Below are 13,284 nucleotides of genomic sequence, written 5' to 3'. Positions count from 1 at the left end.
CTAACTCTGCCATTACTCCACATCTGGTCCTGCCTTCTGACAGACTGAAGGAACAGAGGAAGGCTTGCAGACATAAAGAGAAAAGACCCTAAGAAGTAACTGGCTAATTGCACATTACAAATGAAGTCTTAAAATCCTCTTTTGCCAGAAATTTTAAGTTATTCCCTACATTAAAAAAAGAAATCCAATTCATGTTCAAATCACGGAATGGGCAGTTGTAATTTGCTCACCTGAAATATTTGTTTCAAGGAGAAAAGTGCCCGTCTCAGCTCCCGTCCATTGGAATTGTAAAGTTTTTCTGGAAAAAAAAAACAAAACAAAAAACAGGAAGAAGTTCAGCATGAACAAAACTACCAATGTGGCAAAAAACAGTACAGATTTCAAAAGAGTTGGAGTGGAGGAGTCATAGCACCCATTTACCAATAGGCAGACTGCTGTTAAAGAAAGCAGCTTTGTTTTTTATACATACAAGACTAGTTCATTTTAAAAGTACAAGTAAAACCAGGGTTTAGTTGTCCATAACTTCAGATAGCATCTCCCAGGTAAATTCACAATAGCTTCAACAAGATCGATGAGAAACAATGCTCTAAGGAGTTTTTGAAAATGCCTAGAAATACTTCTCTTTCTGCATTAAGGTAAATTTAGGGTTTATTGAAACTACTAGATGAGTCTCAGAAGACTCAACTGAGTGCACTCGTTGCTTTTGTTATCAAAGCTACAGCCACTGAATCCCATCTCTGACTGCCTTCCCTCTAGACATTCTTTTCTCATGTTCTCATCTTTCTATTGTTAAATCCTTTCTGCAATAGCAATGAACGTTAATACCAGAAATAGTCGGACAGTCTGTTCTAAGCATAATTCAAAACAGTGTTTTATTTTCATGAAAATTGATCTTGATCTTTTCCTAAATGAAGCAGAAGCCTTCTTTTCATCATCCAATACTAAAATATATTACTTCATTTATTCCCCTACTAATGCATACTCATAATTTAACGAAGACAAAAGCAACTCCTCTGATATCTTTCTGAACCCGGCCACAACGTTTGTGCCTTTGGAAGAACTCTTGGACTGTACATCTCAAGTTCATTACTGCGTATTTGGAAGTGATTTGTGGCTAAGCATGGATGGAGCAGAAGGTATGCTCTTCAAGTCTTTCTGGCCTACTACATTTGGCATATCTGACAGAGAGAGACTCTGTGCAACACTTTTACAGTCCTAAATTGAATTTTGTTACACTAATGCAACCTGAGGACAATTACAAAGGAAAAGCAAATCTTCACAGTCACCTCCCACGACACACTTTGCCTCACCTGCAGATCATCATGAAAGGACCTTCTCTGCAATGGACAGTGGCCAGCAGGTCATAAGATCAAGGCTGGAATGCCCATGGAGGGGAATATTCTTATAAGAAAATGAAATATCAAACCCCAAAGTTTTATGTCTTCCTTTCCCTTTTCTATTTCTCTTTTAATTACTACTTTACACTACAAAATCAGATTAAATTATATTTCCCCTCTCAGGAAGTTACAAAAAAGGCCCAGCATTTGAGGATTCTATGCATTTATAACTCAGTAATCATTATTTACTTCAATCAAAGAAGGCAGGTTTCAATTGTAGAAAAACATTTCTTATTCCCAACAGTCATCTTCAACCAAAGGAAAAATGTGAAGCAGAACCTCAGCAAAACTCACACTTTTTTTTTTAACTTTGAAAATAGTTTTGTTCATCCCTAATTGCCTCTGATTTCAAAGGCAGAACGTGTAGAATTGGCAAAACTATTGTTGTTATAAGTTGTCTCCTTCCTTGCACTGTTTATAGATTCCTGACAAAACACTGGAGGAACGGATTTCACTTCAAGCCATAAACTTAGAGGCATACTTTAATTACTCTCGCTTAAAAACACACTGGCATGTGAAACTACATTTCTTGGCAGGATAAAGAGTAATTTTGTCAGGAAAGCTTAAAGAATAATAAAGGTCTTTTAAGACCCGGTCTGTCAACTTTACATGCCATATTACACAAAATATTCCTCTTTGAAAGATACCTCCATCTGGCATTTGTTATTACTAATTTCCCTCTATTCATAATTCACCAGCATCATTATGAGCAGAATCCCTCTGAACAAGGCGGTACATTATCATCTTAATTAAGAGAGGCACCACTTCTTAAAGTGCTGGCAACTTTGTACATAAATATCAATGTCCTAACAAATGCCATCTGTTGCTCTTGGTCTTAAACAGGAACAATCACCATCCCAGGCCGGGGTAAAGTCCTAACAAATCATTGTTATGATACCATAACACTGGTTGCTTTCATTGGTGCGTGCAGATTTTTGGTACAAATCAGAGGAACAATGCCGAACATTTTTCATCCTGGTCTTTTCACAGAGCATAACATCATCCTTGGCAATCAGCACAAACAATGCTTTCCCCGCTCGTATGTAGCAAAGAGGACAGAAGTTATTAACCACGGCTCAAAAAGGGGTCTACCATTACATTAGAAGAATCAATAACTACTGGGAGTATCGAGTTTGGCAACAGCAGTGGCAACAAAACAGCAGCACATATCTCAAATGCTTGAGCTGGTCTGACACCCCTTTTGAGGAGCAAGGTAAGCCATCTCATTTCTGACATCTACTACCAGGGTGCAGCGATCTACACAGAGACAATGTACATTTGCAGATTCCTCCTCCTGTGGAGCTAATCTTGTTGAATCAGCTCAGAAATACAAGTCCATAAACTCTTCACCTGATATTCATGAACAATATATTGACTGTGTACATAAGTCTTGGCACCCACTTCTTATAGTGCTGTCAGCCATCAGAAATATTCATGGAGTATAACCCAAGGAAGAAAGTGAGATGGTCACTCCTTGGAGTCATGCTACATCAGAAGATGTTCTGGTTTAGAAAGCCACAGCCAGGGCAGGAAAGCCTGCAAAGCCAAGGTGCTGCGTGGGTCACCTTATAAAAGCTTGTACTTTTATCGTATTTCTGAGTGCTGTTTTTCAGAAAACGATAAATGCATACACCAGATTACAGCTCAGGGACACTTGGTGAGATGCTTTCAAGGCCTTACAGGATTCCCATTTGTCAACAGTAACTTTAACACCACAGGGACCTCGGGGTTCATCCCAAAAGCCCCAGACTACAACCAAGGCTATGAAAATGCATCAGCAGAAACTGAAAGGCAATAATCACTCATAAGGTCTTTTATTATGGTAGAAAATAAAAATAAAAAACAGAGGGAAAGGCACATCTGCTTACGATGTTTTCACACTGAAGATGATTCAGAAACCAGGTAGCAAATGCTTTTTAACGCTCGCTGTTTTACATTAGCAATTTAAAGTGTTGCCCTCTTCTAAACAGACTGAGAAACAGCCTTCCATACTACAGCACAGAGGTGGCTGTAATTCCCACAGTGCATCCCTGACAGAGTTGCCTTTAGCTGAAACAAATGATGCCTCTGGCTTTGAAACAGGAGTCCTACCTGCTCCTATCACCAGAAGCAAAAAATTCTGAGGTGCTCTAAGGACAGCCCAAAAGACCTACCTGCTCACTGCCTTGTTACAACGTGTTATAAATAAGCTTGAATATGCACACCAGAACAGCTTTATGCCAGAAATTGAATCTCTGAACTTCAAGCGGGAACCCTCACTGCTACACCTCTCTCTGAAACTTCACGAGTCTCTGGCCCTTTGGTAAAACACACCTCGTGTCCTTCCCCAGGTCAGGTACAGGTTGGTTACATACCACACTCATATGCATCAAGGTTAGAGAACATAAAACAGGTCAGGGATTTTGATATATCTGACTGTATCTACCTATTAATGACTGCATTTCTGACAGTTATGTCCGGATAAGCTATGTTATTGCAGTTCTTTTTTAGTATTTTTCTTCAGGAAATAAAGAGCTGCATCTGCGGCTGTGAAATAGGTTTAATTGCAGATACCTAGACAGAAAATTCTCTTGGTGGTTCCCTCTGATGTTAACTAACACTAGAGGGCACTGCTTATTTCTTTATTTTGTGAATGAAAAGGCACTCTGTCCCTCCATGGGCTTCCCACTGATTGAGCAATACTGTTTGGGATGCTGAGTTGGTACTTCATTAACCTTGAAACCCTACTTCTTATCTGTAGACTATAGGACACCCTGAGAAATTAAAAAGCATCATCACTGCCAACTTCAAACATTCAAAATCAGAGTCAACTCTTTTGAAACTATCTGATAGGAAACCAGGTATAGGCTCGAGTTTTATTCACCTTTCTGTAACAAGCAAGAGTCACATTTATTAAATTGCCCTTCTCATCGTAACGGGTAGGTGTATATCCTTGAAGGACAAAGAGATTCCCTTAGCTCACCACTTCTTTCTACAGGCAGAGCAGCAAAGATAGCTGGCCTTGTGATACAGACAGACACACGTGAGAGGTAGCAACCTACAAGTGCCCATTTTCTTGCAATGGCAGCACATTGGTTGAGGGAAGGCTTCATGTTCTAAAAGACAACTATTATTTATTATTCTGGGTTTTTGTTTGCTTTTATAAAAATCCCTGTCATAGAGAGGAAAGGAAAACAACTCATGCTATGTGAAAAGGGATTTCTCCAGCTGAATTTGGTACAAATGTGGCAGTGGAGCGGAGGCAGTTTGGTTTGCTATCAGCATCTTTTCAGAAAGCAAGAGAAGCCTTTAAAGGTCTTTGTTTTATTGGATCACTGGTAGCTTTCAAAGAGGATTCTATATTTTCAAAGACTACTGTCAGAGGCTCAAATTTAACTGGGTATTCAACTTTTTAGACTACATGGGAAAAGGGACTTTTTAAAGAGAAAAATAATTGGTCCTTATATTCTTAATGAAAGTATTGACTTTTCTTCAGCTTCCTATGGAAAAATAAGTGTTTTCAATCTACAACAATAAAAGAAAACACAGAACTGGCTGAATACTGTTGGTTCAGTCCCATGTGTTACACCTGACCTCTGACCAACAGGGTACCATCCTCCTCCCTTCCTCTTCCATCACACCCATTGAATTAGTCCCTGGGATATAGTAATTTATGTAGCATCAGCCTTTTGAGCTATTGGCAAAGGCTCGTGAACATCTGGCTGAGCACAAATGGGAGTTGCTCTGCTTCACTTGCTGCTGCCTGAATGACCTCCACGTCTCCCATCCATGCCTCTTTTCTTTAAACTATGATTTCAAGATGAAGCTCCTTTCCTTACAAAAACATAAAAGGGAGATTAACTCCACATTTGATTACATTAGCAGGGTACCTGGTGCAGATCTAATTAAATGACATTTGAAACATTTCCTGCCATTCATCTCTAAAGTCCTTGCATGGGACAGAAGTAGCAATATTCTCTGGCTTCCACTAGCCACTTGCAAATTGGCTCGTACTTAGAAACTAAAAACCTAATTCTTGTCCCTGCAACAATAAATAAAACATTATTTTAAGTGCTCACTAGGAAGAAGGATTATTGATAGAAGTAATAGTAATAGTCTTTTAGAATTTAATTGAACTCCCTAGGTTTCCAACAGCACTGATGGGGGAAAAAAAACTGAAGAACAAATAAAAACGTTTATAAAACTTTCTGCAAATGCCAAGTACCGCACTTCCAAACTTATTACTATACTATTCCAATTTTAAATGGGTGTTATTCTATCTGAATGAATTTACACAATTATAAAGCTGGGTAAAAATTTGAGCAGCACAGAAAGAAGTCAGGCATACATGTCCAATCCTGTGAACAGGCTTCCGGAGCCAGCCTGGTAGACTTCACCAGGTTACTCAAGTGGGCCCATGGGTACATATAGTGCTGCAGACGTACAAAACATAAAACTAATTAGTGCAGTGTGCCAGTCTTTCACTGTATGTCAAACAAATTAAAGCAGTCCTCTAAGAAAAGATCTGGTCCTGTGCCAAGAATAAGCTCTCTTTAGTTTTGCTTTTGTCCGCAAAAAGCTAGCCATAAACTAGTCACAGGCCAGACAAGGCACTCTCCTTATCCTCCTGGACCCCCTAGAAAATACACGGAGAAGGCATTCATTCACAGGCACATTTCCCACTATTGCATTAACACAACTGCTGCTTCTGCTGAGAGTATTTCATTCTGCATATTACAAATCTCCATTTTTTTCTCCGAATCTAATCTTACTTTCATGCTATAAATAGCTACGCATTAATTACTGCAACACAACACCTGTGAACTCAAGCTATATATTCTCCCACTGATCCAGGGATAAATGATTAGCACTTAGTGAGGAGAAGGAGTTTTCCCACAATACAGGACCCGAGGCCAAGGAGGTGGCTGTGTACAAATTTTGGGAAGCCTGGCTGTGCAATGCCGAGCCTACGTTGCCGTCAGCGCCGACTGCTTTGGAGGAATGTGCAGGCTGCCTCCAAGGAATGCCGCCCCGGCTCCCCACCAGAGCAAAACCTCCCTCCCCTCCTTTTCATTCAGACACACAGCAGCTGCTTAGCTAATTATCTGGGACAGTGGGTCCCCTCAGTGAGCAGGGCCCTTTGGCCCCCCTGGGAGAGGGGGATCCTTTGTGGGAAAAGGATCCTGTTACACCTGCATATGAGAAGAGCTCCCCTTCAAGCCTGTATCCTTATTCCCTTTCTCTGTAAAGGACCCGCAGGTGGGGAGTGGGAGGAGGGAAAGCCACAAAATAGCTTTGGATATCCTTTCCCGTCCCATACACTGAAGTCACACTGGCAGAGGCTTAAAGCAGAGGGTGCAAAGAACCACCTGTAAACCCCAGGGACCCCATGGGTTTGGCAGGCAAGCAGGTCCACGGCAGGATCTCCACCGGGAATGAAAAACACCCAATACAGCCAGCACTTCAGAGCAATTCTGTACACCCACACTTAAGGAGTCTTCTGCCTCTTCAAGGGCAGAAGTCTGCTTTCCTACCACTGCAAGAAGCAGCCGGCAGAAACAGTCCCCTGGATTTCCACAGGGAGAGCACACAGGACAGAAACCCCACTTCGGGCAGAAGGACTGGAGCTAGCCTTTTCTGAATGTTCCTCTGAAGAGCCAAACATCCTAACTTCTATCACAAGGGAACTAACATAAAACTAGCAGCACAAGAATGATTCTACATTCAAATTCAGTTATAAACATATCCTCTCCTCCAGGTGCAAGTGCCCACCCCATGAAGCAGACCCTGATTCTTGCTCCTGTATGTTCAAGAGATATGAAACAGGATTCAATCATTTGTGGAAAAAGGAGTAACAACAAGAAAATTCCAGAGGACTGAGGAGAAAAGCAATGATCCTGAGGATGAGGAACCAGAGACATGCAACAACAGAGAAACAGCACAAAGGGAAGTAGAGCAGAGGGGAGTCAGTAAGAGGAAGAACAGACAGCAGCAGAGGTGAAGGTCTGGAGTGCCACTAATACAAAATCAGTGACGCTTAAAGAAAGCAGTAATGCTTAAACCATCACCTACAGAGAACTAAACTTAAGAGAGAGGAAGCACGGAACGACTGAGTAAGAAACTGAATCATTTGAGTAAAACAGAGAGAGAAAAATCATCCTTTCAGGGTAGATCCTTTTCTTTCTGAACACAACATTCCTAAATGTCCTGGAGACCCCACCCTTGGTTCCAGATTTTAGTCAATGCTTGAGATTCATTACCAACATACAGAGAAGCTACAGCAACATCGAAGTAATTCAGTGAGATTTAAAATAAAGAGATTTTTACACATACAGCTGATAAAAGGGACTTTCCAGTCTTCATCACGCCCCACTCTGGGAGCCAAACAGGTCTAAACTGACCTCTCCTCTCGACCATTTCTACCAAACTTCTGTTTATTCTGCTTGGCTTCAAGCAAACCAGGTATCACAGATAAACCATTAGCCAGAGTTTCCCCTTCACAAAGCTCTAACTTACTATCCCTTTGCTCCTGTAGATCCATCCACATGTGCGTGGAACTAGAAAGAACATTTGTCACACTATGGCAAACAAATGCCAGTGAGTTACGCTAAAGGGAGATGCTAAAACACAGCAAGTGTTTACATAGTTAAATGCAAAAGGAAACCTTTGTTTTGACCTGCTGGATCCTGTGGGTTACAGCTCTTGAAGCTGGTACCCTCTGTATGTTGCACTGCATTATGCTAAGATCTTAAAAACTGATGGTGTCAAAATCTCCGTTCACTATTTCCATTTCTAACTTAGTGTATTAAGGCCCTGCTTACTCATACGCGAAAGGACATGTAAGCTGAAGTGGGCTGAGAGCAGGGTGAAGCTGGCTGGCAGAAAGGGCTAGTACTTTTTCCTTTAGTTTTACACCTCTGTGTTCGTTGCTGTTTCCCAACTCTGTACTGCAGAAATCCCAGTTGTCTTCTACTGCTGCTGTGGAAAGAAGAACACAAGCAATAAAAAAGCCCAACAGCAGGAGAGCACAACAGCAGGTTTTACTTAAATTATGAAGAAAAACTCAGAATGAGACATTAAAACCGAAAGACAACAAGGAATCACTTAACTGCACAGAAAGCAGCAGCAACACCAAGACACTTGAATGGCTCAAGCATTTCAATGATTAAAAACCCCCAGGCTTTATAAATTAGTTGTATCTGGAGAGATAAAAAAAATGCAGGGGTTGTTCACTGGAAAAAAAATCTTTTTTAGAACTGGCTTTTGAGGTCAGGCTGGAGCTGGAGAAATTATTGCCAGACCAATGCCACAAAAAGCATTTGCTGCCCTCTATGAGCTGAAAGCTATGAACAAACCAGAACAGCAAGGCATCTTTGAATCCACTTACCACTTGAGTATCACCACAGCTTTTCATTCTGCTTCCAGATTATTTCTCTCACATGTATCCTTTCTGATTTTGCAAGGTAGAATCCAGAATTCACCTTTACAGTTACATTTCCCATCCAGCCTGATACCTACTGATAACTTTGGACACACAGGGAAAGCCTGTTGTTGGAAACAATGGCAGTGAAGTAAGTACACTGTGTAGGTCCATGGACACAGTACAGGCCTAGAACAAATTGCTCAAGCAGCTCGGCCTTCCTTCCTTCCTTGAAATAAAAAGCAACGCTAGAAAGGCATATTCGAAAGTTACAGCCTTGCCAACATATTAACAAAATAAAGATCCTCTGCCTCTCCAGCCTATTCATTACAGCTATGGAACAGGCACCGTAGCGTACTTCCCTGCAATGATTTATTTACACAGCTCCTCTCCACTTGAATGCAAAAGGCAGTAATATGCTCTTTCGTTCTGAAGTGCAGGAAACAGTACTTCGGGTTGATAACTTCAAAGGACGGCACTTCTGCATGTCCAAAAAATGCTGTGACTGCTCTTCTGTAAAAGTCAAAAGGTTACAGAAGGGAAAAGGCTGCCTAGCAAGGTCAAATATTACAGCACCGTATTACAGCAAGTGGTGATGGAAAAGACTTAAGAGGTCATCTTGTTCATCCTCCTACTAATGCAAAATTGTTCCCTAGAGGGTAATACAGTAGGAAAGTAGTTGTTATACTAAAATATAGGTTACATATTTCAACAGAATGGGGCCAGGGAAAATTGCTAGAAAAGAAAATAATATATAAGATCTTACTGCTTTCTTTAGAGATTACTGGAAACAATCTGAGGCTAAAAAATAATCATAAAGAAAGTATGCTGAGGCTAATTTTTAATGTTTGTTTCAGTTTACAACTAGATCTCCAAACTGCTGACCTGCATGCTTACGTTGGAGAGCACATCAGTGCCTCTTGGATTACAAGTACTTAATAACAACATGCTAATCATAATTTGAGTTTTCTGTTTTATTCCATTTTAAACACAGTGCCAACATGTTGCCCTGCATGAGCACTCAGCATTAGTAAACAAAGAGCAACAAGCAAATTATATCAACCTATCACAAAAAAAACCACAAAATATTTAAGCACACGCCCACTATCCCTAGAATTACGGATGCCTTATCTGTGCTGACAGCTTGGTAAGAGGCAAAACATCCGAGCGCAAAGACATCAAAGGTTTGTGCCAAGAATGTGAATGAGCTCCTGAGCTTCAAGTTCAGACCAAGCTTTACTGTTGCGTAGGACATGCCAAAATATGTCAGAGGCTATCTCCAAGACTAGGTCGTTCCAGTGATCCCAGTCCATCCTCAGGAAGTGCATCAGGATGCAGAGGATGCAGCCTCCTAATTAACTGCATGCGGCCCACCCCATCAGAGGTCATTCGAAAATGTAGGCAGCAAGTACGGACCACTCATCTGACAGCAAGGCAACAGGCAAAGAGCATCAGAAACAGCTGACAGTGAAAATCCGATAAAGCTGCTTCTCTCCACACTGCTCCGAGCAACTGCAATGGTGTGTGCATCTTTCAATACCTGAGCCTGCATTGCCTACATGCATGTGAGACTTTCTGGTCTCACAGCCACACTGCTAGGGACAATGGGCTCCAACTCAATGTTGGGGTGTTTTGACCATTTAGAGTGGCCAAGACCAAGCATCCACCACAAAATCCTCACATACGAAAACCAGCAGATGAGCCTGTGACTGAGACACATGATATATATTAAGGATTAACATTTAGTTGTACTTCAGCATCAGCCAGAAGCATCAGCCACACAGTCACAAAGATTCCTTCTGGAAAGCTGCTAGAGGGGGCACCCGACTCCAGTGGAGTTTCATCTATAGGTTTTTTCCCCCAAAATTAATTAAAAAAACCCGCAAAGAATTCCAATGGAAATGCCTCAGCGTCTCCAGGATATTTATGTCAGTATTTCACTACATTTACTGATGCTAGTATTGATATCTAAAACAATTTTTTTTAAATTTAAATTTAATTTTCAGACCACCCCAGTCTGAAAACTCTTTAAATGTCTCCATGTAACAGCCTCTTCCTTATGTTAAACAACTTCAACTGTAGCTTATCTTTCCTAAACCTCTGACAGTCCTTCTTGTTCTTGTGTATATCCTCTAATGAATTCATGCCTTTAAATGCCCAAACCTAGACACAGCAATTCAGCTGAGGCTTTACTGATCTTGAATAAAGAGGAGAAACAGCATTTCAACAGACAAAGGCTTGGGTTTGCTTCCCTGTTACAGAGTCACATAGCAAAGAACAATCCCTTAAGTAATAGTCTCATAGTTCCTAGCAGATGTGGTCTCAGTCAAAAACATCAGGCTAGTTAACCAGCTTTGTTCAGATAACTCGATCTGTCTTTTTCCATGTGTCTTGATGCGTTTCAGGGTTCCTGAAGGATGCTTCTTTAGGATACAAAGGATATAGTTAAAGTAACAGAAATTAAGTTAACAGAGGCTGATTTGCAACAGAGAGGGAATGAAGAAATATCAGATGTGCAGAAGGACAGAGTACAGCACAAATACTTTTAGCAGATGTCAAAGTAATTCAGGATCAGCAAGTTTCCCATCATTCTGAAATTGCTGGGACGCATGAAAAATGCACCATTCTTTAGGAAAAGAAAACCCCAGGAATAAACTGGAACAGAACCACTAAGATCTTGAGCTAAATCCATGCCAATGGATGAATCTCATCTGATGTGGATGGCGGGTCAAGCACGTGGCCCGTCCTTATCCAGCAGGCTGGGAAGGCTGAGGTCCCCACTATCCACTGGACAACTCACCTCCCAGCATTTCTACCGCTGCTGCACCAATGTGCCTCGCCATCTCCTGGGTCATACCGGCACGTGTTGGGTGCAGCTGGCCAGCACATCGCTGCTCCATCTGCTATACTCTGCCTCACAGCAAGAGGGACGCGATCAGGCACCCTTGATAAACTCAATACACTAGGGAGGGTGGTAACACCATGGTGGAGCAACAGTCTCAAGCTTCACACGCTGCACCCAACAGCCCTGCAAGAAAGCACTGCATTGCTATCCTTTACACCTCTGCAATTTATTTGTCCTTGATTTTCTTATTACCAGATTGTTGTGAATATAAAGGCTTCTCCAGCAGTGGGGACACACCTTCATACTCTCTTAAGGACCTGTACATCAGACTGCAGAGATTTAACAGTGGAAGTACTCAGGTACTTCACATCCTTATAAAATTGAGGTAAAGGCAGGGTACTGCTCCACTTTCCAAGTACCATGATTAGGATGAAGGGAGGTACCCAAAGCCATACATATTAAAATCAGGAAATTACTGATAAAACACCACGTTCATCAAGCAGGAACTTCATTTTTGGAATTTTTCACTTATTTTCACAGGTGAAAAATATCCCAGGTTTTCCAGGAGCAAGATGTGCGATACCGGTAGGCTCCACAACAGTATGGTTGGATGTAAGAGTGAGAGAGCAAATATACTAAGCAAATATGTGAGCAGTTATTTCACCCCCATTAACAAATACAACAAATAAAAGCCTCTGTGCTAAATGCTTCTTTCAGTTGCATTTGGAAATCAGTGACTTTGCTTAAGTGCATTAGCCACACAGGTCCTACACAGCAGCATGACAGAAGCTTATATACAAAACCACCCACTGCTCTGGCAACAGATTTTCCCTTCTGAAGTAAAAGCTGGCCAGTGCTTCCCCAAGAAATGGTGCGCTGCCCACTGGGGCACCAGCTCTTCACCTTTCTCACCATCTGCAGAGATGGAGGCAAGACAGACCCTGGAGCGCTCCTAGCCTCACTTAGACTGATTTCCCACTTGAGTTTCCCCCCTAACCCGTCCACTTCAACGGTGTTTCTAACAGATGCAATTTAAATGAAAAATCACTCAAGCTATTGGGTTCCTTTCCATATAGCTCAGTCCTGCGCTGGTTCAGGGCAGTTCCCAGGCAAGTTTGCAATGGGCACAAAATACCACATTTGCAGCTTATTAGCTGAATAACCCAAACATTTCCTTTTAGTACCAGCAAACCTCTACATCTGTATTTGTTAAAAACAGTAACAGCAATAAAAAGCTATTTCTGAAGCACACAAGAAGAGTTTTCCTTTCACCCTCCCCAGAGGAAAGGCTATCCTCTCAGCGCTCTCCACATACCACCTACCATCCATTTATATTTTCAAACATTCCTGAAGTGCAATTTCTGTTTACCATACTGTGCAGCACTTGGCCTGAACTTGTTTAACACATGTTCGCATTATTTATCCAAACTCATTCATCAAGTTGTAAAACATCTGACAGACGATGGAGGTTTTCCAGTATGTATCAGGCCTCTCACTTAATTCAACCGCTGATTATTTCCACCTCTGAGTAATTTGACCAAAGCCACACGAAAGCGTTCAGTTACGCTAAATTTTTCTCTGTTCGTTATTAATTCAGTCACTGGCTTGGAAATGCTCTAGCTCTACTTACCTAATTAATCAGA

The 13,284-nt window shown here is 41.5% G+C and overlaps 1 protein-coding gene across 6 annotated transcripts in view; it reads right to left on the bottom strand.

Moving 5' to 3' along the window:
- The window catches only part of FHOD3 (formin homology 2 domain containing 3), a 407,821-nt gene that overhangs the window by 216,039 nt on the left and 178,498 nt on the right, over positions 1–13,284 (bottom strand). For all 6 annotated transcript variants that reach the window (XM_075084393.1, XM_075084397.1, XM_075084392.1 and 3 more), the window contains exon 4: positions 231–298. In XM_075084393.1, coding sequence (XP_074940494.1) covers positions 231–298 — 68 coding nt within the window. The remainder of the gene's footprint in view (positions 1–230; positions 299–13,284) is intronic.

Source organism: Phalacrocorax aristotelis, chromosome 2 (assembly GCF_949628215.1).
Source record: "Phalacrocorax aristotelis chromosome 2, bGulAri2.1, whole genome shotgun sequence".
NCBI classification, from domain to species: Eukaryota; Metazoa; Chordata; class Aves; order Suliformes; family Phalacrocoracidae; genus Phalacrocorax; species Phalacrocorax aristotelis.
This window is presented reverse-complemented; position numbering and strand designations above follow the sequence as displayed.